This window comes from Cucurbita maxima, unplaced genomic scaffold (genome assembly GCF_002738345.1).
Source record: "Cucurbita maxima cultivar Rimu unplaced genomic scaffold, Cmax_1.0 Cma_Scf00010, whole genome shotgun sequence".
NCBI lineage: Eukaryota > Viridiplantae > Streptophyta > Magnoliopsida > Cucurbitales > Cucurbitaceae > Cucurbita > Cucurbita maxima.
The window spans coordinates 4,688,806-4,712,697 of NW_019272026.1; the positions used below are offsets into that span (position 1 = coordinate 4,688,806).

The 23,892-nt window shown below is 35.7% G+C and overlaps 3 protein-coding genes and 1 pseudogene across 4 annotated transcripts; 2 read left to right on the plus strand and 2 right to left on the minus strand.

Annotated features, from left to right (window-relative positions):
* Nucleotides 1-1,861: 1,861 nt before the first annotated feature.
* Nucleotides 1,862-4,244, minus strand: LOC111485039 (annotated as a pseudogene).
* A 2,404-nt stretch (nt 4,245-6,648) lies between these two features.
* Nucleotides 6,649-9,175, plus strand: LOC111485717 (sodium transporter HKT1). The gene is made up of 3 exons (XM_023132722.1): nt 6,649-7,705; nt 8,571-8,792; nt 8,869-9,175. Exons 1-3 carry the CDS (start codon nt 6,666-6,668, stop codon nt 9,065-9,067), a joined length of 1,461 nt encoding a protein of 486 aa, XP_022988490.1. The 5' UTR covers nt 6,649-6,665; the 3' UTR covers nt 9,068-9,175.
* An 882-nt stretch (nt 9,176-10,057) lies between these two features.
* LOC111485744 (galacturonokinase) lies at nt 10,058-20,530 on the minus strand. Its single transcript, XM_023132762.1, has 14 exons — nt 20,252-20,530; nt 19,758-19,871; nt 19,515-19,586; nt 17,968-18,011; nt 17,083-17,236; nt 16,451-16,516; nt 15,685-15,764; nt 14,760-14,859; nt 13,286-13,461; nt 12,369-12,409; nt 12,228-12,256; nt 11,760-11,829; nt 11,534-11,623; nt 10,058-10,465 (listed from the first exon to the last, which is right to left on the minus strand). The coding sequence occupies exons 1-14, from the start codon at nt 20,282-20,284 to the stop codon at nt 10,221-10,223; spliced, it is 1,314 nt and encodes a 437-aa protein (XP_022988530.1). The 5' UTR covers nt 20,285-20,530; the 3' UTR covers nt 10,058-10,220.
* A 1,032-nt stretch (nt 20,531-21,562) lies between these two features.
* Nucleotides 21,563-23,603, plus strand: LOC111485746. 2 transcript variants are annotated; one of them, XM_023132767.1, is made up of 4 exons: nt 21,563-21,929; nt 22,086-22,374; nt 22,655-22,991; nt 23,455-23,603. In XM_023132767.1, the coding sequence occupies exons 1-3, from the start codon at nt 21,834-21,836 to the stop codon at nt 22,987-22,989; spliced, it is 720 nt and encodes a 239-aa protein (XP_022988535.1). In that variant the 5' UTR covers nt 21,563-21,833; the 3' UTR covers nt 22,990-22,991; nt 23,455-23,603. The 2 variants fall into 2 exon arrangements, with proteins under 2 accessions (XP_022988535.1, XP_022988534.1); XM_023132766.1 differs by lacking the exon at nt 23,455-23,603 and having other exon boundaries at nt 22,655-23,323.
* The last annotated feature ends 289 nt before the right edge of the window (nt 23,604-23,892 follow it).

Here is a 23,892-nt window from a genome sequence, read left to right on the forward strand (position 1 = left end):
GCTCGGAAGATGTTGTTTATGGCTCACGACCGTGTTCGAGACCACGAAAGCTTGACGACAATCAACAGATGCAAGGTGTTGAGGAACCAACTCCATTGTTGTGAGTGCTTCTTCTTCAGCTATGAGAAGATGATCCATAATAATAATGGCTCCACTTTTGTTGAGGATAAAAGGGTGGTTCCTACTGGACCTAACCCACTTCATAATTAGTACACAAAATAACTGAGGATTATAGTAATACATACCCGACGTCATTCATATAAACCTTTAACCCTTTCCTGTTGTTTGTGTTCATCTAGATTCTTCTATACATTTTTTCTCTCTTGATTGTTTAGAGTCTTTTCTCTCTCCGGTTATTTGTGTTTATCTAGATTACTCCTTTCATTTTTTCTCTCATGTTCTTTGTGTTTGTATGCATTATTGTGCGATCCTAACACAATTAACTCTAAAGATGAAGTTATGCAGAAACCCGTCCTTCATGAGGTGGAGAGTTTGTGTTTAAATGGAAAATGAGAGAGTAGAGAGAGATTTTTCTATGATAGTTAAATGGGGCCAAGAACATGTATGACCCCACCCGGAGGCCGAGAACGGGCACAACCCCACCCGGCTAATTTATGTAAATGGAAAATGAGAGAGAGTGGAGAGAGATTTTTCTCTTATAGCTAAATAGGGTCGAGAACGGGCACGACCTCATCTCGTCCCGTCCAACCTGAAAGAGAGTGAAGAGAGATTTTTCTTTAATAGCTAAATGGGCACGAACCCACCAGTCCCGTGGTGCTAAGTTTTCCATTTGAAGTTCATATGAATGAGTTAATTAGGAAGAGAGTGAAAGTGAAAATGAAATCCCACCAATATGATACGCATATCCCATATTTGGGAAAGGGCAATGAATTCAATAGAGGTCTGTTTTCTTTGTAGCAGCTGACAAGCAACTCTGCTCACTGTGCATTCAATTTCTGAACTACTTTCCCATTAGAACTTACCTTTCACCATTTACTCTCCTCTCCCTACTTCTCGATGATTTAAGAATGTTCAGACGTGTTCGTGAGATTCCACATAGATTGGATAGAAAAATAAGTAAGTTGATGACAATATGTAACGGGTCAAAGCGGATAATGTTTGTTAGCGGTGAACTTGAGCTCTTATAAATGGTATTAGAGCCAGACATGAGGCGGTGTGCGAACAAATATCCCACATTTAAATGGGCTCCCAAGGGGGTGAATTGTGAGATCCCACATGGATTGGAGAGGAGAAGGGTTGGAAACCTCTCCCAACAGACTGCATTTGAAAACCATGAAGCTAACGATCATACGTAATGGGCCAAAGCAAACTGCTAACAAATGTTTTCTGCTTTGACTCATTACAAATGATATTAGAGGCAGACATCGGTTGGTGTGCCAACTAGGACATTGGCCCCCAAGGGGTGGAGTGTGAGATCCCACATTGATTGGAGGGTGGAATGAAACATTTCTTATAAGAGTGTGGAAACCTCTCCTTTACAAATATGTTTTAAAACCGTGAGGGTGACGACGATACTTAACGAGCCGAAATAAATTATATCTGCTAGCGATCGACTTTGGCTGTTATGATGAGATTGACTTAGCCCAAACTTAAAATTGGAAAGGTAATGGTTCGTAAGCTAGGGTTTGTGGAAAATCCTGCGTCGACGATGACATCAATGACCTCATTGACCTAGTAGCAACACATGCATCGTGGTTCATATAACAAGCATCCAAGCCATTACAAGGGCATTTCCCGAAACACCCACTATACAAAAGTCACTTACAAAAACTTAAATATCATACACGAGTAATTACATTTTTTTCAGATACAAATAAACGTGTTTTTCACGTGAGTTAGATTAGAAAAGCTTCCAAGCTCTTTGTTTGTTCATATTAAACTTCTTTAGTCGTCCAAAGATCATGACGACAATAAGAACCAGCTTTCCATTGTCACTCCATTTTCCTCAAAATCCAAATGACTTGTCGACACAAACGCTCGAAGGGTAAAGTTGTCTTTTGCAGCTATATCCCATTGAAAATCCCACATTTCCATATGCACTATCCAAATCAGATATACATTTTAGAAATTCAATTCACATAAACGTCTATAAACCCTAAAAATTGTTATCAATAACTTTCGGATTAAATTACGATATAGCTATCTGACGCTCTATAAAATTACATGATAACTTTAAAAATGATGTTGAACAGACTGAAATTGAGAGGATCGTGTTTGATGTTATGTCTTTCTGTAACGCATATAGTAAAGACAAAGATTAAGGGATAAAAGAGTTGGGAAAGAGGAAATTATCCATAAATTTGGCCCTTTTAATTCTTCTATCTCCTTCGAGTCTTGAGTTGAGTCTTAGTTTACTGTGAAGAGAGAGGAAATGAACCATCACTGAATGAAGGGAATAAGGTCAAAGAAAGGGGAAGAAGCCCGTTGCATTTGCTTCTCCTGGGGGTTGGTCGGCGAACAAGTAGTATTTTTCGGGGTATGAGATATCCGGTATGCGATGCGAGATGCGCTTTCCGAACCGGCTATATTGCTTTTCATCCACCTTTATTGGCATGAGAGAAGTATAAGGTGAGAGATACCTATAAATTTTAAAAAATTTAAATCCATCAATAAAAATTAAAAAAAAAAAAAACCAATTATAGAATAAATAAATATTTAATATAAAATAAATGCATTATGCTCGTGATCATAAGTCAAACTATTACAAATAATTAAAATGAAATTAGGACTTCTGTAAATAAATAAATAAAAACCAGGCGGTCGTCTTTAAAAAAAAATCATGATATTTTAATTTATATTTATTATAAATAATAGTTGAAAGTTTGACTATTTTTCATTTTTAAAAATTAATTAATTTTTTTTTATATTATTATCTATTATTTAGTAATATTTAAAACAATCCAAACTAATTTTAAAAATTAAAAAGAAATTAAAACTGGGTTATAAATCCAAACGTAAAGAAGAAAATAAGTCTAAATTTTTAAAAACAAAAATTTTCAAATGAGATATTAATTTTATATATATATATTTAATTTAAAATCATACTATGAATCCAAACATAGTCAACTCCAAACAAATAAAAATAAAAATAAAAATTTAATTTCTTTTAAAACTTAAAATTTGAAAATGGTTATCAAAAAACAAAAAGAATCTAGAAAAAAATTAGTATAAAAAAATTAAAAACAAAAAAATTAATGATTATGGAACGAAACCCTAATTACTAAACCAAATGATTATCAAAACTAACATGATGGCAGCAAAGAGAACCAAGATGGCAGGAGAGAGTATTGATAGGTCCACAATGGCTTCACCACTAAGCCTTGAATTTACCCTTAAAAACAATATCCCAACCAATTTCTCAGCACAATTCAGTCCACTTAGCGCACCCGAGCTCCACTCCATCGCCCCAATGGCTACAACCTGCACCACAACAAACCCACAAACACTCCCAACCAACAGCCACGAATCCAGCTTTGGAAGCAAATGCAAGAACCCAATTTCCTCACTATTTTCCGACAAAAACTCTACAAAATTTTCAACTTCCTTCTTCACCACCTTTCCCAAACTCCAAATCGAAGCCCTCAAACACGAAGGAAACAACGTATCCCGAGAAGTGCTTGAGGAATAAGCACGAGAAGTAAACCTAAATTCTTACGAAATACTATCATGTTCTCGTTCGTTGGCATGAACCCACATCTAGCAAAAGTTGAAACTAGGACAAAAATCGAAAAAGTCGTCGTTTTTAACCCTTTTTGTTTTAGAACGTCTCGTGCAGTTGGAGCGAGTTTTAGGTAAATCAAAACTATAACTATGCCTAAGAAATTGAAGATTATAAGATAACCAAATACTACAAACCCCAAAAACTTAATGGATTTGTACTTTAATCTCTCTGGCGGCGGCGGATCAAATTTGGTCTCCAAATCACTTGGAACAGAAGCGATTTTATGGTCGGGGAATTTGAGGTTGAATTTCCTGAATTGGAGGGCGACCATGGAGGTGAACACTTCGCCTCCTATGAACATTAAAACGCTCAAAGCGATGAGCTGAGGGTCTGAAAAGGCCTCCATTTCGACAGCCGACATGCTTGAGACTGTGGCGGCTGACACGGAGGTGAAGAAAAGGTCGAGATTTTGAGGGTGGAAAGGATGATAAGAAGCTGTTTTTGGCTTCAAAACAAGCAAAGCCCAGAACCCAAAACATGACAACCTTTGCATTCTCGACATTATTTTTATCGAACAACAACGTGGGATTCACTTCATGGTGGTTTTGATTGATAGTAGTACCACATGTTTATAGCATCATTAAATTGTGTCCCTTTGTACGTTCATCACCATTATATTCCCTTTCTTATTTTATTATTCCTCAAAGTCTCCGGGTTCGTAGTCTCCAAAACCCCTCTAAACAGAATCAATAATGGAACTCGGATAGGAAGAAGTTTTCACACCTTTATAATGTTTGTCCAGGGTCGTAGTTTCTCATGTATAGCACCAACGTCCACGACTTACAAATTGGGTTTCATCTTTCGAGCTTCCTCTCAAGATTTTTAAAACACTTTGTTACAAAGCTGTTTCGTTCTCCTCTCTAACCGACATAGGATCTCACAATCCATCTCCCATACCCTTACAAATTGGACTCTATAAATTGGTAACAACACATTATCCTTTTAACTCTACAAATTTGGAGATGCAAATCTCCACGAAAATAAATGAAAATTTTTGTTAGAGAAGATTTCCTGTCCCAGCTCCCGTTCTTGATTAATTTATGTAAACCACTTAGAAGATGGCACGTGGAGGTTCCACATGGCAATGATGGGTGAGGTGGGGGCCATTAGCTGCATGCCAGACTCCCCGAATTCTCCGTCATCCTATGATTAGCAATTTAATTGTATTTTAAATGTTTTATTAGTGCATTATTGTGAGCAATTTGACTAATCCAAACCGATAATGCTATTTTTTATAATATATATAAAATTATTTATTCAATTACGGAATTTATATCTAATCAATCATAATTTTTTAGACTTTAATCATTAGCCTCGTAAATAAAATTATAAATTTACATCTTTATTTATATGTATAGCTTAAACCTAATTTAATAAGCATCTCGTATTAATATTATTTAATTTTTGAAAATTAAATTCATAATTAACTGAAATATATATATATATATATACTATTATACTTATCATAATTTGCATATATAATTAATTCAAACTAATTTTAAGAAACTTAAGAAATAACTCCACCCAAATTTATCAAAACTTTGATTTTAGGAGAAAACTTGTGGTTTAAATTCAAAGTTAGGATTATATTATTTAATTAATTAATTTGTTGGTATATCCAATAGATTTTGAACACGTGTCAATTAATTAGTAATTATATTTTTTTAATGCGTGCCTAAAGTTCTCCAGTGTAATGTTCAAGTTTGCACGAGACATTAACTAAATTTATTTAAATTTTATTAGTGTGCAAATTGTCGTATTGTATTTTTATTTTTTAAAAAAGAAATTTAATCTTATAGTGGATCCAATTACTAATTATTTTTCTTATATTTAAATTATTAATTTTTGTCTTTATTCATTTAGCGGGAGTCTACAAATGCAAGGCTTACTTTCGAGATATTGGTCGGTTTTTTTTTTATAAAAAAAGTAAAAGATATTGGTCGATGAAAGTCTCACATCAGCTAATTTAAGGAATGATCATAAGTTTATAATAAAAATATACTATCTCATTCGATGAAGCCTCTTGAGAAGCGCAAAGCAAAACCTTGAGAGCTTATACTCAAATTAAACAATATAATCCAATTTTGGAGAGTCGTGGTCATCTAACATGGTATAAGAGTCATGCCCTAAACTTAACCATGTCAATAGAATTCTCAAATGTTGAACAAAATTATTGAGCCTATATCATACCATTATGTTGGAATTCACCGTTCTTATAGAGGGAGAGGTGCTTTCATATCTTTTTAACCAACCAGGAATGGCAAATGGTTGGGGAGAGGAAAAGTTCATTTTTTTAGGGTACCCCTGGGAACAGATCCAATGGAGACGGAGTGGGGCCTGTAGCTTAGAGGATTAGAGCACATGGCTATGAACCACTCGGGTTCGAATTTAATTAAAAAAAAAAAAGAAATATTAAAATTTTTATTGGAGGAAATTTGGTAGGGTCTATTTCATTTAATTTATTTATTCTACGCCATATTTATTCATCCATCAATTTGTGGTGTGGAAAAAAACAAGTTTATTTTGTTTTTAAAATTTTTTCAACCATATTTACCTAATTATATTCTCCAATTTTCTCTATTTTTTTCTTTTAAAAAAATTATTTTTACATGAAAATAAATAAATAAATAAATAAATATTGTCACACAAAAATAAGGCGAAGGTATAGAATATATATATATATTCTCTTATTTTCTCTATTTTTTTTTTCTTTTAAAAAAAATTATTTTTACATGAAAATAAATAAATAAATAAATATTGTCTCACACAAAAATAAGGCTAAGGTATAGAATATATATATATATATATATATATATATAATTTTTCTTAATGGATAAAAAATTTAAAATCCCTAAAATACCCCATCTCTATATAATCCCACCACTCCACTCCAATCTTTTAACCACCGCAACAAAAGCCGGAAATGAAGAACTTACCACTCTATTTCCTCCGATCACCGCCGTCTCTCCTGCTGCCGGTGTCCGCCGCAAACTCCTTCTTGGCTCACCTCTCCTATTTCATAACCCTCTCTCTCATTGGCTATGGATCTTTAAAGCTAACCAAAACTAGAACCTCCGCGGCCCCAAATGACCTCAACATTTTCTTCACCTCGGTCTCCGCCGCCACAGTTTCGAGCATGTCTGTTGTCGAAATGGAAGTTTTCTCCAACTTCCAACTCCTCATCATCACAACCCTCATGTTTCTCGGCGGCGAAGTCTTCCTCTCCGCCGTCAGCTTCCAACTCTCCCATCGCAACCAACAAACCAACCACGACATTCCTCACACCGTCGAGTTGGAAAACGAGTCAGCCACCGTCGACGAGCTAAGCATCTCAAAATCATCATTCAAGGTGTTGGGTCAGATTATAATTGGGTATCTTTTAGCGACGAATATCGGCGGCGCGTGCATGATCATCATATACCTAATTATGGTGCCTCATGCAAGGCACGTGCTTGAAAGCAAAGGCATAAATTTCGTAACTTTTTCAATTTTCAGTACGGTTTCTACTTTTACAAATTGTGGGTTCATACCCACTAATGAAAATATGATCGTGTTCAAGAAAAATTCCGGCCTTTTGCTCATACTCGCCGCCGAGGTGCTATTGGGAGGGTGTTTGTATCCGGTGGGGCTCCGATTGGTGATAATGGTGGCGGCGAAGGTGACGGGGAAGAAGGGGTGGAGGTACATATTGAAGAACGACTCGGCGATGGGGTATTCACATCTATTGTCGGGGGTTCGGTGTGGGTTTCTGGCGGCGACGGCGGCGGGGTTCATAATTTTGCAGTTCATTATATTTTGTTCGTTGGAATGGAACAACTCCGACGGGATCTGGGATGGGATGAATCCGTACGAGAAGGTGGTGGGGTCATTTTTTCAGGTCATAAATTCAAGACATACCGGAGAATCTGTGATGGATATCTCGCTAATCTCGCCGGCGATCTTGGTCGTATTTCTTGTCATGATGTGAGTGTTCTTTTCACTTCTAAATTAATGCTGTCAAATCCTCACTTTGATGTTTTTTTTTTTTTTTTTTCTCTTTTTACTCAATTTTCATGAATAATTAATATTTAAAAATGTAAAAATTCTTCCCATTTCACTTTATTTTGATCCAAAAAATTATGAGAAAAGGTTAATTTCTTTTTAATTTTTTAATTTTTTTAACTCCCTTTATCATTATTATTATATGATTCTTATTTAGATTCTAACCGTATTTAGCTGACAGTTAAAGTGATTGGTCCAATTTTATCCACCATGTGTTTGATGTTTTTTTTTTTTTTTGTCACCGACTTTTTCTTCCAAATAAAGCTGTCAATCACACCTGTCACATGATTAAAGTGAAGATATGTATTCAAATTCCACTACCCTAGTGCCCTGTATGATATGCCATAAAAACGATATTGTGGAAGACGTATGTCATTGACTAAAAAATCAGAAATTTAATTTGTCTCTAAATTAGAATGTTGCTATGAGTGGACACGTTAGTAAAATCGATGGAAAGGTATTATAGTGCATTTCGAGCTATACCCATCTGTTTTTTTTTTCCTATCGTGTAGCAGTGGTAGGGTACACCAAAGTATTGCTCGAATGATCGAGCGTTTTAGTGCTTCAAATAGAACTCACACTTAAGAAATAATGGATATTTTATTTACGCGTTTGTTTCTTAAGAGAGAGAAGAGCTTGAATATATTGTTTTGAACTAATTGGGATGCACCCAAGTATTGATTGAGGCAAAGATAATGGGTATTAGGTAAATGAAAGTGGCCAAAGATGATAGCTTTTAAGCATAAACTTTCATATAATACAACGAAAAATATGGCCTTTTTTTCAGGTATCTTCCACCATACACAACTTTTTTACCACTAAGGACTAAGGAGAAAGCTTCGATAGCGAATGGGAATGACAAAAGACAACACTTAGTGAAATTCTTGACGTTCTCACAACTCTCTTATTTGGCTATTTTCATCACTCTCATTTGCATCACTGAGAGAGACAAGCTCAAAAATGACCCTCTCAACTTCAGTGTACTCAACATTGCCGTTGAAGTGATCAGGTAAGTTCATGTACCGAATTCAAATTCGAATTCGACCCATATAAACTAAACGAATGTACTAATGATGAACATGCAGTGCCTATGGAAATGTTGGGTTCTCTAGTGGGTATAGCTGCAAAAGACAAGTTGTGGCTGATAGCTCATGCAGAGAAGCATGGTATGGGTTTGCTGGGAGATGGAGTGCAAAGGGAAAACTTATTCTCATTCTTGTCATGTTCTTTGGAAGATTGAAAAGCTTTAGCATGCATGGTGGGAAAGCATGGAAACTATCATAGGTAGTATTATTATATTGTAATCAATTTAGGTGATGGGTTCTTCATGTAAATAACTATAGAATATAATAATTCGCTGTCCATAGTACATAGTTTAATGGATTAAGAATATGCTTGTTTGTTATTGGACTCAAAAAATATAAAAATATTGTATTGGGTTTTGTTTCTGTATTCTTAAAATAGTCATTTTTCAAAGGAACGCTGAGCTCAAAATTGATATTTCGAAAGTATACGGATATCAAACGAAACTGCTTATTAATTACTAGATTCAAAATCTTACATTTACGTTAATTGCTTGTTCCAATATTTCGACCCCTCCAACAAGCCAAGGATCAATCTTCTGAAATGTTACTATCGATATTGCATCTTTTAAATTCATTGAAAAAATCAATTTCGGTCTTTAAATTTATTTGGGGTTGCATTTAATGAAATACAAAACAGGAATACGAAATCAAATTAATAAAACTTTTGTTAAAAGTTATTAAATCAAACTTATTTTTGTACAATTTTATTAAAATTTTTACTTATAAAAATTAACACATTTATTTAGGAACATGTCGATCAACATGCAACTGTCGAGAAGAATCCAACATGTCGATAAGAGTCGACTTGTCGGCATGGAGGATTTATCCCTTTGGTCTCTCACTATCTTTTTAGTTGTAATATTATTAAATTCTTTATTCTTCATTCTTCATTCTTATTCATTTTTTTCAATTCTTTTAAAGAATATAAAAGTAGTTTTCTCCACAAAAAGGAATACTGATTTATTTATTCAAACAAATCCTCTAAAATTATAAATTTTAAAAATACTCTAAATTCACATAATTAAATTAAATAATTATCTATAACGACTCAGATCCGCTTGAAGATGTTCTTTTTGAGTTTTTCCTTTCGGATTTCCCCTCAAAGCTTTAAAACGATGTCGGCTAGTGAAATGTTTCCACACCCTTAAAAAGGGTATTTCGTTCTCCTCAACCAAGGCGGGATATCACATTATCAATCAAATTTATTATTATTATTATTGCATTCGCAAGTTCAATGTCAAAAAAGTACTTACAAGAAGCTGCCTCCTTGCCTGTAAAAATGTCATGAACAAACAAGATACAAATCTTTAGAGTATAGAAAGAATGAAACGAATAGATAAAGGAGAAGTGGCTCAAAGGATACGAGCACAATCGCCTTGCTCACAAATCAACACGGCCGTCTCGGGGTTTATCTGCGCAGCTAACTCAGGTTGCACCTTCTGATACTCTTTCCTCACGAATTCTGCAGCTTCAGCAGCATAGTCCGCATCTACGAAAGCGATACAACACCCTCTAAATCCAGCACCACTGAACCGCGCTCCACATACTCCTGGTGCTTTCAAGAGGATCTCATATAGTTGAACCAGTGGCTCCGCACCTTCATGGAAATCATTTATTATGGTGTTACAGTTTTCAGCGTATATCAAAAATCCAGGCAATCTCATTCAAGCAAAGAACTAAGGACTCAATGTCATTCAGTATTCCAAATCCAATGGAGAAATCTGAAATTTATTTAACTGAATGATCTGGAACTATAAGTGGGGAGGCTCGTGATGTAAGGAATAGGAGGAATAATTGTTAGAAACCACGACTGTGAGTTCCAGCATCGGTTGGGGTGGAGAACGAAACACCTTTTATATGGGTGTGGAAATCTCTCCCTAATAGACCGTGTTTTAAAAACCTTGAGAGGAAGCCCGAAAGGGAAAGCCCAAAAAAAGACAATATTGGCTAGTGGTGGGCTTGGGCCATTATAACTGGTATCAGAAAAGCCAGACACTGGGCGATGTGCGAGCGAGGAGACTATTCCCCGAAGGGGGTAGACACGAAGCAGTATGCCAGTAAGGACGCTGGGCCTCCAAGGGGGTGGATTTGTTAGGGTCCCACATCGATTGGAGAAAGGAACAAGTGTCAGCGAGGACGTTGGACTCCGAAGTGGGGTGGATTGTGAGATCCTACATCAGTTGGGTGGAGAACGTAACACCCTTTATAAGGGTGTGGAAACCTCTCCCTAGTAGACGCGTTTTAAAAATCTTGAGGGGAACCCCGAAAGGGAAAGTCCAAAGAGGACAATACCTGCTACGGTGGGCTTGGGCTGTTACAACAACTCTCCACAATGATATGATATTGTCCACTTTGAGCATAAGCTCTCGTGGCTTTGCTTTTGGTTTTCCCAAAAGGCCTCATGCCAATGGACATATTCCTTATTTATAAACCCATGATCAACTCTTTAATTGACGTGGACTCCCTCCCAACAATCCCCAACAATTATGAATATTCGTCGACTATAATGTAAAAAAAGACATGATTATTACCAAATCCAGTACAAGATAACACGAAGAAACTAGCAGTTAGACGGAATAACATGGAGTTGTTTATATAATTTAAAAATACCCCACCAAGGAGAGCGGAAAAAAGAAGCTCTTTATATATGAAAGTCGAGGCATACCACATTCGTAGTTTACAATTGAACTTCGCCCAGAAGCCGCAACGAGTTTTCCAAAGTCTTCCAACTTTCCTAAAGCCCAAGCTTCGAGTCCTGAAATGACCATTATATTATAGTTCTGTTCAAGTCCTCGACATGACTACAACTAAGAGGGAAAAAAAAGAATCTGGTACTTGAATAAAGGAAGATAAGAATGGCTTTGCAAACAAGAACGTCTGTGAAAGAGTACCTTGTAAGACCCGCGTGTTTTCTGAGAAATAATGCTCTGCTCTTTTTGCCAAGTTTGTCTCTAATTTCGACTGTACAAGAAAATCCGAATGAGGTGAAATTTAATAAAAAGTTACAAAAATAAAGTCTAAGGTTATCGACAGTTTTGCTAATAATGCTAGACTTCATTATAAACAAGGTGGAAACTGGGTAACATGAGCTGAAATATACCATGCCAACAACAAGAAAACGAATGAAGTTGACCAGGCGTTGCAATTCCATGAACATTGAATAAATGGCCATTCCAGATTTCTTTTCAGTTAAAATTGATTTAATACCCGAATGCATAGAAATCAAATCGATTTTATAACAGCCATTGCTATTTGCTGGAAACCTAGGGAGGGACTATGAAATAAGTGAAACTAAAAGACACTGATGGATGTAGAATATATAGAGAGAAATCCTTGCATCATTGTTAAAATGACATTACCTTATGAACTTCATAAGCTTCCTGTTCAACTGATAAGACGACAAGACTCAGAAAGGAGATTAGAATCAAGGTCATCATACGAGGATTAAAAAAATAACCAAAACAAAAAAGTAAACTATACAAGGTCGGCAGAAATATTACCATTACAAAGGAGTGGCTCCAGATGCGAATTGCCAGACGCACTATAGAATGAAAAACGAGTAATAAATCCCGTTGATCCATTGAAAACAACAGATTTCATATGATACTCATTTAACATGCAAGAAGAGAGAAAAGCCTACGTAAGCATAGCTCGGTGGTTAAGGCATCCTTCCTCTAAGAGGTCTATATTTGCATGCACCCACCAGTCCGCATGAGAGGTAATCTTCTCAAAAAGAGAGAGAGGGGTAGAGAGAGAAAAAGAGAGAAAGAGAGAGAGAGAGGAGCCCCTAATGCATTTAGATCTCAAATTATTGTCCCGGTAAGTCATAGTCTTGTTTATAAACGTCTAGAGATTATCTGTCAGGCAAGGTATGAATTCACAAGTGTTTCCACTAAACCGAGCCTTTACTTCCCTTCGCCATATGACTCCTCCTTGCAGGTATAAGATTCCCTTCGAAATATTTATTCCTTCTCCTATTTACTTTTCCAATGTTCTCGCCAGACATCTTTAGATCATTCTTTCAGCTGCATCCTTGTATCAAATCATCCGATTCTCAATGTACACTGGGGCATTACAACACCGAGAACACCCCAAGCTCTTCTTTTTGACTCAGTCAAAGAGAGTTGCTTACAATAATGCAGGCAGTCCATTTTATTTTTCCCAATTTAACTTCCTCTATTATTCTATAGGTTTCTCCTTTTATATAAATGAAAATTCGAGGCACTTGAAATAGTAACTCAATAAGATATTTTCTCTGAGTATACTATTTCCTTTCTCAAATTCAAGCATTACTTACAACCTCAAAGGTGGAACGGTTCAAAAATGCAAAAGGAAGATGTTCTGATACGAATAGATCAGAACTACTGAAACCCAATAAAATAGGGAGGTCCAGTCAGCAAGAAGGTGTAAATCTTACTTCAGAAGAATTTTCGCAGCCTCTTGACACTCGGCAACGCGGTAATTATATCCAGGGTTATTTGTCAAAGCCTGCTTCAATCCTGAACATGCTAATAAAATTTGGTATTCCTTCTGCGTCTCAGATTTTAGACTGCTTTCCATATCAAGTGGGCGTATAAGCTTGAAATCCTTAGTCTTCACATGTCAAATAATAATCATGAAACAAATTATGGTCACGACTAAAGTATAAAACATGTGACAAGACAAAACTTCGGAAATAGAGATAGAGAGAGACATTCAAACACTCAAAGCAAGTACAGTCCAAAAGGATTAAAGGTTTGCTTCTGAAAGACATTATTGAGATGAGATAGAAGATCAAACAACATCAAAATGCCATTATTAGAAAAGAGCCAGAAGTTGCCTGAGAAACAAGTATTAGGCCTGAGCAGCATAAATTCTGCTGTTCGATTGTAAAGAATAGTCGAAGCAAAAAAGAGTAAAGGTGAAATACCTGTTTCACCATTTCCAAGGCTGATTAGAGGTAGAATGGGAATAAAGGCTACCCAAAAGAAGACAACAATAACCCAGAAAGCTAAAATAAGGTGCAACCCAAATATATTGGTTCCTTTGTATGGTTTTACAGAAGGAAGCAAAATGTTAACACTTACATTAAGGTCTTGTTTGGTTTGACTTTCTAAGGCTTTAAAAGTTTTAAGCAATTAGAAAGTCATTCCAAACACATCCTGATTGTGTCCCCATAATGTTACCCTTTCTTATACATAAGAAACAAGCCTTTTTCCTTTAGATACATATGAAAAGTAAACAAAATGGAAGAACATGAAAAGCACTCCCCATAGGCTAATAAGTACACAGAAACCCACCCTGGCTCAGTACAGATAGTCTATATTTTAAATACACAAATTGTTCTACTAGGTTAAGCAATGTTTATACCTAGTTTTACTTATGTATCATTTAAAGAATATTCCAGGTATTTTTGAACTAAATGGAAAAACTTGAATTTATATACTACGCTTGTTCAACCGACTAGAAAATGGGATATATCAAACGGAAAGGAAAAGCAGTTGAAAAACAGAACTCCTATTATAGAATTAAAATATGAAGAAGCAACATAATGAAATCCAAATATTTTACAGGTTCACACACGCGTGCACAAAAGTGAATAAAGTATTACTCAAAAGAATTAATCTGAAAAACAGAATACAGAAACTGTCTCCTAATCCTAGCCAATATTGTGAACACCAAAAAATCCTTATTGCTTTTTTAAAATAAAGAGCGATTTATTAGTATCACTGTATAAGTATTGAATTTTTGGAATAAACCGGCATAAAAACAAACAAAATCAATAAACCAAGTATATCACGTAGTTAGAAACTTGGAAAAGACGCAAAATGATAAAATGGTAGATGAAATCAATCCTTCTGTACTTTATTATAAGAAATTTTCTAAACACGAGTGGAGGATCAATTCACTACCTTGCAGTTCATATGCAATAGACAACCATAGCTTGAAAGTAATATTGCAGATTGGTCCAGTATGCCATTTCTCAAACCCAAGTATCCATTTTCAATTAGCCTACATTACAAAGGGAAAACAACATATAAAAACATGTGAGTATTTAAATCGAGCATGCATACAAATTTAGCTGCATGCGGTATTGCTTTTGAATCTAGTAAAGGAAATAATTATTTTAACCATCACATATTGATTTGGAAATATGCTTTATTGATTTATTGAGAAATTTGAGAAGCAACTCGACGGTTCATTCATAAATTTTTTAATAATCAACCTCATTGTTATTAAAATTTTTATTAAATAATATTTTCTCAAATTAGCAAAAAATCATACCAACAATTACCTTTTCTAGAAAGCTACATCACCGCAGTAAATGGTTTGACCAATTTTTTATGCAGTTGATTCTTCAAAAGAAATACAAAACTAACCCAAATAATATCACCCCAAGTATTCATCCATCTCCAGAAAATGTCTCGTGTCAGATATCCGGACATTAACTGTTCATCTATAACCTCACCAAAAGCTCACAAGATTACTTGATTATCAATTGGCAGGCTGAATGCTGGTGCTTAGGCAATTGTGCCGTTCCGGCCCCACAAGATGATTTCAAAACAAAGCATGCACTTGAAATAAATTAAATTTAAATTCAAGTTTTCTGTGTCAACGAGTTAAATTTTGAAGTTAATGGAAGGGTGCATGATAGAAGAGCTACAGGAAGGAGATTTAGAAATAATATAACTGTCTTTAAGCTCCACTCTTTTAAAAGCAGGTAACTCATTTTTGTTACCACAGTAATTTGAACATGTAAACTAGCAGCATTGTTATCTCAGAAAGACCAATTGACTATATGCAGCAGAAATATAATCAAGAAATCAAACTACCCACCTATCATAGTCAATATTTTCTGTGGGGGATATTTTTAAACTGTTAGCGTTTTCCAGCGCTAACAAGTAAGCCAATCCAACCTGTCAACCATAAACTACGAATATTAAAACTTGGTTATTGAAGCTGAGGCCTCTTGTATAATCGTATGAGCATCATAATTAGCTTTAGCAATGCAACGTTCCAAGAATAAATAGGGAAAAAACATACCAATATGTGTCTACTTTATTCTTACAATTCAGTCTACTGTATATCTACATTACAGTCTGCACTATAGAATTTGATATTCAATTCTTCCTTTGAAGACTGATAACACAGACTTCAAGTGATGCGGACTGCATACTACCAATTCCTTCGAGACTCAAGCTCATCACTGAAATTTTTTATTTAAATAACATAATAGTCTTTTGTGAACTCCAATTGGGGGTTGTAGGTAACTAGTACTTCATTGCAATCATCTGAAAAGTTTCTTTTTAAGAAATATATTTCACATAGATTTAATCTTAAATCTTATTTCCTTGTTCAAAATGAGAATGATTATCCAAATGTATATCATTTTTTTCTATATAAAATAAGATCATTTAGAAATTCTTACCCATAACTTGTTAATCTAATTTGTTGGTAAAGAAAAGATTCTCTCGAGTTGTGGTACTAAACAAAATCATATATAGTAATTTAATCATATTAACAATCGACCAACTTTAAAGCTGTCAGAATGCAAAAGGAGGCATCAAGAATGTGAAGAAGAAAAAAAAGAATATATACTTACAGCTGCAGAAGAGCTGAGGCCTGAACTGTCAAGACCATCAGAACCACAAATATATCCTACTATACCCTGCAATAGAGAAATAAGTTCTATTGAACTTTTTAATTCTTGATACACACTCCAACCCCAATGTTTACAAACTCCCCGTGCATAATCAGTATTCCAACAACAAGGCACTTATAATAACGGTCCAACGAAACTAACCTATATCCCTAACAAATTATTGAGACATTGAGGATTTCAAGGCAACTAAAAAAGACTTTATGGTAGCTGGATAGCCTTTTGCAGCATGGTACTTCCTACTTAAGTAGGTGGAAACTGAGAAGTAGAGCATTGTATATGATACTAGTTTAAAACAATTTCGTAAGGATAAAGTGATATGACACCTTCTGATAATTCTAATAACCCAAACATTCTAAATTCCAGCGGATGCTTGCAGCCAAAATATTAGGTAATGACTCCAAGTCTCCAAGCTATAAAGCTGAACTACTTTCGCTGCTAATTCGTTTAAAACAAACTAATCACAGAATAAAAGAAAACACTATGCATCACGCAATTTAATATACTCTTTGCCACAGAAAAGTCGCTAAACCCTAAACTAGTTATAAACTCCAAAACAAAGAAAAGTCGCTAACCTGAGAAAGACAATGCTCTTTTTGTTGTAGTGCATATAATGCTCCTTTAGCATACCTTCCCCAGTTATTATCCCCCTCCAATTTAGCATGACCATTTGCAATGGTCTCTTCCTTCTTGTTATTAGAGTGATTTGGATACTGTTTTTCATCAACTCTGCAGTTTCCACGATATAAGTCAATGAATGTTTATTGCAGCAGTGTGCACGAAAAGTTTGCATTTACATACGCCTGTGAAAAAGTAGGCTAATATTGACAGGAAATCCAAAAATTGAAGTCCTACCACATTTTACATCATTCAAAGCAAGCATGATTTTGATTTCTCCCAAATTTTGGGGAAAATACAGAATAACAAACAACTCTAGTTTCAAAAGGGAAAGGAACTCACATGGTGAAACCTTATACATACAATTCTAATCCCCTTTGTACTCAGCTATATAGTGATATAATAAAAGCAAGCAATAAGATCCAAGGAGAACAAATCATACACCTAAGCAGAAAATTTAGAAAGAGTCGAACAAACTACAGTAGAAACTTTCTTTGAGAAAGAACGGATGTAGAGGGAGGGAATGAACTGGTTGGAGACATTCACATTAAGTTAGTGATTATGTTATTTCTAGTAAACATGAATTGGCTTCTTTGGCCTGTTCCACAGGCAATTCACAATCACAGCAGCATTAGAAGATTTCGTTCGATATTGCATGGATAGGATTATTTCATTTCAGCCTGTAGGCAATCTAGTGGTGATGATTTGTTGACATGAATTCAGGAATGAAAGCCTGTAGTTTTCACTTGCTAATAATAAAAGTGTTACTAGGGTTGTTATTGATGCATACTTCTACAAGAGTTATAAGATATGAAAGAAAAAGATTTTAGAGTGTACTGCACCTGAAGTTAACATCTCCTTTGAACTGAGCTGAACGGAGTACAACCTGCAAGAGCTCCAAAAATTGCTTTAAATCTAAATAGGACGGAAACTTGGGTTTCAAGATAAAAATATGTTGTTCTTGCACATATTATTCGTGAAGAAATATAAACAGGTAGAGATCAATATCTCCATGTGCGGAGAAAGTTTAAGAGCTGAAGTTGAACACCCCAAGAAATTAAAACACTAACAATATACATAACAACCATGGTTTTAAAAATCAATTTAAAGCAAAAGTAAATTGTTGTTATGCTACCAAAAGAGTGATTGTCACACCGAGAACACACTAGAGTAGTACACTTTTACACTTTGGTACCAAGAAAGGAGTTGTATTATAACGGCCCAAGCCCACCACTAGCAGATATTATCCTCTTTGAGCTTTATGGATTTCCCCTCATGGTTTTTAAAACGAGTCTGCTAGGGAGAGGTTTCCACACCCTTATAAAGGGTTTTTCGTTCTCCTCCCCAACTGATGTGGAATCTCACAATCCACCTCCCTTTGGGACCTAGCGTCCTTGCAAGTACTCGTTCCCTTCTCCAATCAATGTGAGACCCCCCAATCCACCCCCTGCACATTGCCTCGTGTCCACCCCCCTTCGGGGCTCAGCCTCCTCGCTGGCACATCGCCTCGTGTTTGGCTCTGATACCATTTGTAACGGCCCGAGCCAACCGCTAGCAGATGTGGTCCTCTTTGGGCTTTCTAGGCTTCCCTTCAAGGTTTTTAAAACGTGTCTGCTAGGGAGAAGTTTCCACACCCTTATAAAGGGTTTTTGTTCTTCTCTCGAACCGACATGGGAGCTCACATATATTCTAAAATCTAAGGAAATATTTTCCAGTACTTACCATGATTACCAATAAGGTAGATGGCATGATCAGATTAACTGAACATTGATTTTAAATTGCCTTGATGTAGGAACTACTTGATCCATGGTTCGATAAAGCTGAAACATCATAGTCTATTTACATCAATTCAAAAACAGAACACATTTCAAGCCATCTTAACGTTGCTACTATAAAGCATCAATAACCCAGTTTTTGTGTGGTCTCACTCACTCTCAAGTCTATCAACGAGTCCTCAACTCAGTAAGAGTGTCCTTACAAATTGATTGAAGAACAGTTTCTTTTTAAGGCGCATAGTCAGTAGTTGATCATCACCTTCCATGCAAAACATAACAGTCAATGGGATCTATGCTTATAGTTACCGTTGCAGGTTTTATTATCAAAGTTCAAAACTCCACACTTTTTCCTTATAAATGTCTGTTAACGATGTTTTCTATGACTGCATCAAGGCGCTGCAACCATATGCAGATATAAACCAAAACATTCTGATTTCACCATATACATCGAAAATAACACAGATTTAAACCCACATGTGAGTAGCTGTTTTAAGGCAATAAAAACCCTATAGTAATGCTACATGCTTTAAAAGATGCTACTAGTCTCTCATTTGAGATTCATGAAATTGTAATTCAAATGGCTACAGAGAATTTTATAATGGCATAATCATTACCTGAGCATCGCCAGAAGGAACAAATCCTAAAAGCACTCCCTTATTTATGGCCATCGCTGAAACATTCCCACCCTATCAACCAACAGAAGAGTTCAAAAGAACTTTAATGTCATCTTCTGGTTCCGTTATTTACTAACAATGTAACCCAGGAAAAATGCCGCTACTCTTATTGAGTTAACAGCACAAATATGAACTTCAACGAGATGCAGATGCAAATTTTTAGAATCATCATGTCGGACTAACCTGATGATCAATATGAGCTCCCAGTGGACAAATGCGATACGGAGAGACAACTATGCGAACGTCCTCCATACTTCTCTTGGACATTTCCGAAACAATTGCCTTGATTCTATTAAGCTAAAACAAACAAGCAGATCAATTACAAATGAACCATGAGAGATCCAATATAAAATCACAAGAGATTAAGATTTATGCCAGGAACAATCTCCCATTAGATCCCCATACTAGCATTGAGCTAACTAATGATGCACAGATCCAATACAGAATATACAAGGTGAATCAAAATCAACATCCGAGCAAACACGTACAGAAGATCAACAAAAGTTTCCAGCCATAAATTATTAAACAGAACACGCATAACACCAGCGAAATCATTAAAACAAACATCAAACAATCCAGAAACCAGTGAAATCCAACAGAAACTAAGCGAAAGAGATTCAAAAAAGCAGAAACAACATGGAACCGCATTGCAAATTGAATAGAGGTAGAAAAATTACCTGTTTCTCCGAAGGCCAAGACGGCTTCTCCATGCTCTGCAATACCAGAAAAAACTTGCCGCCGCGATTGGGTATGTAGGACAGCCAATTACGAGATTTCTAAGGTTCTTCAGAGGAGAATGATGAGTAGAGCTGACGAAAATGCAGAGCGTAATAATAATGGAGCTGGCGATAGGATCGGGTTAAACGTCTTGTCTCGTGAAATAGCTATCGCCTTCTCCACAGCCTAAACATGGACGAACGTTTGGCTGTAGTATCTTATTCGATCGGTTTGACGCGGCTGGTACAATTTTGCTTCTCGCTTTGTCTTTTTAACTGTATTCTAATTTACGCGGATAAATCCTTCGTTGCCCCCAAATAGGGACGGTGTAAATTTACCACCNTTTATTATTATTTTTTTTTTTTTTTTTTTTTTTTTTTTTTTTGCTATTATATATTTTAAAATAATTATATATTTATAATACAGGTTGTTACCCTATTTTCTGGTTGATCAGATCTACCTTATCAAAACAATGTTAACTTCACCCACAAATCGAGTTAAACTCTCATGGTATGATATTGTCCACTTTGAACATAAGCTCTCATGGTTTTGCTTTGGGCTTCCCAAAAGGCCTCATATCAATGGAGTTAGTATTCCTCACTTATAAACCCATGATCATTCCCTAAATTAGCCGATGTGGGACTTTCATCATCCAACAACATGAACATCACTTGGATTGAATAGTCCAGATTGATCGAGTTATCTGGTTACATGAACACATTTGAAAAAAAAAAAATTAATACATTTAAAAAAAAAAATTGTGTCATCACATGCATACATATAAACCTAAATGAGAAAAAAATAATTAATATTTAGGTAAGTATGAAGCATTTTTTAGGAGAATATATATTTTTTAATTTAAAAAATTGAAATAAATGAAAAATAATTTTCCTGGTAACTCGCACGTGTGAAGGTGGGGAAGAAAGGAAAGTGAAATAATAATCTCTTATATGACCAATAAAAAAATGCCACGTTGCAAGAAAATCTGATTAGGCGCCAATATTGTTTATATGCTAAATAAAAAAAATAAAAAGATGAATGGGGCTTTATCTCCTCTCACAGAGGAATAGATTTTTTAAATTTTAAAAATTGAAATAAATGAAAAATAATTTTCCTAATAACTCGCACGTGTGAAGGTGGGGGAAGAAAGCGGGAAAGTGAAATAATAATCCTTATATGACCAATAAAAAATGCCACGTTGCAAGCAAATCTGATTAGGCGCCAATATTATTTATATGCTAAATAAAAAAAATAAAAAATAAAATGATGAATTGGGCTTCATCTTCTCCCTCAGCGGGGCTTTCCAGAGCTCTCTAGACACAGCCAGAGAACAGAAAGCCCTTTTCCTTCTATGTCAGCGGGCTTCTTCTTCAACTGTTCTTCCTGTTTTTCCTTCTAATCTATTGCTGCTTAGTTCATCGAAGTTGGTCGGAAGGGAATCAAATTTTTCAACAACGGTTCTGTTTTCTGCGGTGGGGAAAGGAAGTCGTGTGGGAGCATTAACAGTAGAGATTTGGGGGAGGATTTCTTCTTTGATCGGAGATGAAGATGAAGATGAAACGAAAAGATCTCGATCAATTTAACGACGAGTTCTCGGAATTCTCCCTCTCGTCGCCTGCTAGGAAGATTCGCCGTCTGGTACCTTTTTTTCCCTTTCCGATTTTTGCTTCTTTCAATGGAGTTTGTAGAGCTTTGTGCTGAGAGTTTTTTTTTTTTTTTTTTTTTTTTTTTTTTTTTTTTTTTTTTTTTTTTTTTTTTTTTTTTTTTTTTTTTTTAAATTCCGATTCTATCTAGGATGTTGGTTTGCCGCCTATTATAGAAGAAGAAGAACCGCCAGAAGTTGCTGTTTTAGGCAACGAACCATTGATGCCTGAAAATTTCGTAGTAGGTGGGAATGGTCTGAGGATTGAGGAATTACCGGACGCTTCTTCTGTTTCTGCTTCAGCTTGTGCTACGGGAGATCGTCCTTTCCACGACAATCATGAGAGGGCTATTGTTCTGTTTAATGCTGCTAATACGCCTTTCTTGCAGTCATCTCCTTTTTCGGTCTCTGTCGATCCTGACATTATTTCTGGCTTGAAAAGTAAGTACTGATTTCAATTTAGTTTCTCCGTATTTTTCTCATTTTCGTTTCGATTTCTGAAACCTACATTTAAACTACTTAGCTTCTAAGCTGATCGTCTCTCGGAAGTCTCATATTGGATTGAGGAATAACTTTTCTTAAGAAAAATAAATATGAAAGAACAAAAGTGTTTTTAATCATTCTTGCTTGGCGAAGAGTAATTGTTAAGTTCCAGTCGTTATTATCTCAAAATGGGATCATGTGGAATAATTCTGATCTCCATGTATCTGACAATTATCAGGCAAAATTGTTCGTGAAAATTGTTGTGATGGTCGGCTGAAATTTGGCGAGACTGAGAACAAAAATCTGGCTGTTGTTCCTTGGGTTCCGCGGCTGCAGGTTCCTGCTACCACAAACATGGATGTCGCCCAAGAGGAGGCTCCACAGTTGATGGAAGCTGAAGAAGAAGTTGGAGAGGCAACAATGGAGGTTGAAGATGAAAATTTAAGCAGCCAACGGGCTTATGGATATGGTGGAATGGATGGAGCTAGTGCTATACATCAATGGCACCAACAGCACTGCATGATTCAACAGCTGCCACAACAAACGTCCTCGCCCATAACTTGGTTTCGATGATGGTATGTACATAGTGAAAAATAACATCTCTTGATCTCATGAGGTTGTTAGGTAATAGGATAAATTTGCAGCAAATTTGAATTGAAAAACATATGGGTATAAATATATTTGCCTTGTTGCCTTTGCTCTTGTGTTCATCATCATGTGGCACAGCTTTTCTTAGGAAGTGGTGGTGCTTTTGCATGCCTCTGTGCAGTTGCTCTGTTGAGAATTCTGAGCTCATGTACAATTTTTTTCTCCTTTTTAGAACTTGTTAGCATGATTTTAATGAATCAGAGTTATCTACTTGCTGTATGATATCTTGAGTGAGAATGGTTTCAAATTTAGATGGGATCATGATGGTATCTTGAGGGAAAATTTCTAGTATTACCATAGCATGTGTTCTTTTTATTCCTAATTTGATGTGTCATTGGATAATATATTATTTTATTTCACGCCATTTTCAAATGTTTTTTTGATGACGAGCGATGAAATGAGGTAACTCTGGGGGATAGAGAACAATGATTCTGTCACAAAAATGAAGACATTTGCCCTTCAAAAAGAGAGGCAAGTATTGGTGACTTTTGACTTCAAAAAGAAAGCTACTTAGTAGCAGTAGCTTTTTCCACTTTATAAGCGGGACTTTTAATATCCTTCGATCATTGGGTTGATTTCAATGAAAAAAGCTGATTGTATTCCTGAGTTGAGTGTCACTCATATACTTCGTAAAGGCATAATAATTGTCCTGTTATTTATGAGTACGGCTCACTGCAGATAGGGTGAATGAGGCAGACAGGTTAATCCATTGTGTGGTAGAGATAGTAAATTGATCTTACTTCTCCACCAAAATCTCCGGGAAAGTTTAGGAATTTATTTGACACAAAATTATAAATAGATACGAAGATAAAGATTTAAGAATGGTAC

Excerpts from the sequence above, each read along its gene's own strand:
- LOC111485746 (XM_023132767.1), top strand. The coding sequence starts at position 21,834 with ATGAAGATGAAGATGAAACGAAAAGATCTCGATCAATTTAACGACGAG. Across the intron at positions 21,930-22,085 it reads CTAGGAAGATTCGCCGTCTG|GATGTTGGTTTGCCGCCTAT; the intron begins GTACCTTTTTTT and ends GATTCTATCTAG. Across the intron at positions 22,375-22,654 it reads CATTATTTCTGGCTTGAAAA|GCAAAATTGTTCGTGAAAAT; the intron begins GTAAGTACTGAT and ends GACAATTATCAG.
- LOC111485717 (XM_023132722.1), top strand. The coding sequence starts at position 6,666 with ATGAAGAACTTACCACTCTATTTCCTCCGATCACCGCCGTCTCTCCTG. Across the intron at positions 7,706-8,570 it reads GTCGTATTTCTTGTCATGAT|GTATCTTCCACCATACACAA; the intron begins GTGAGTGTTCTT and ends CCTTTTTTTCAG. Across the intron at positions 8,793-8,868 it reads ATTGCCGTTGAAGTGATCAG|TGCCTATGGAAATGTTGGGT; the intron begins GTAAGTTCATGT and ends ATGAACATGCAG.
- LOC111485744 (XM_023132762.1), bottom strand. The coding sequence starts at position 20,284 with ATGGAGAAGCCGTCTTGGCCTTCGGAGAAACAG. Across the intron at positions 18,012-19,514 it reads TTCCTTCTGGCGATGCTCAG|GTTGTACTCCGTTCAGCTCA; the intron begins GTAATGATTATG and ends GAGCTCTTGCAG. Across the intron at positions 12,410-13,285 it reads GCTGCGAAAATTCTTCTGAA|TGCGTCTGGCAATTCGCATC; the intron begins GTAAGATTTACA and ends TTCATTCTATAG.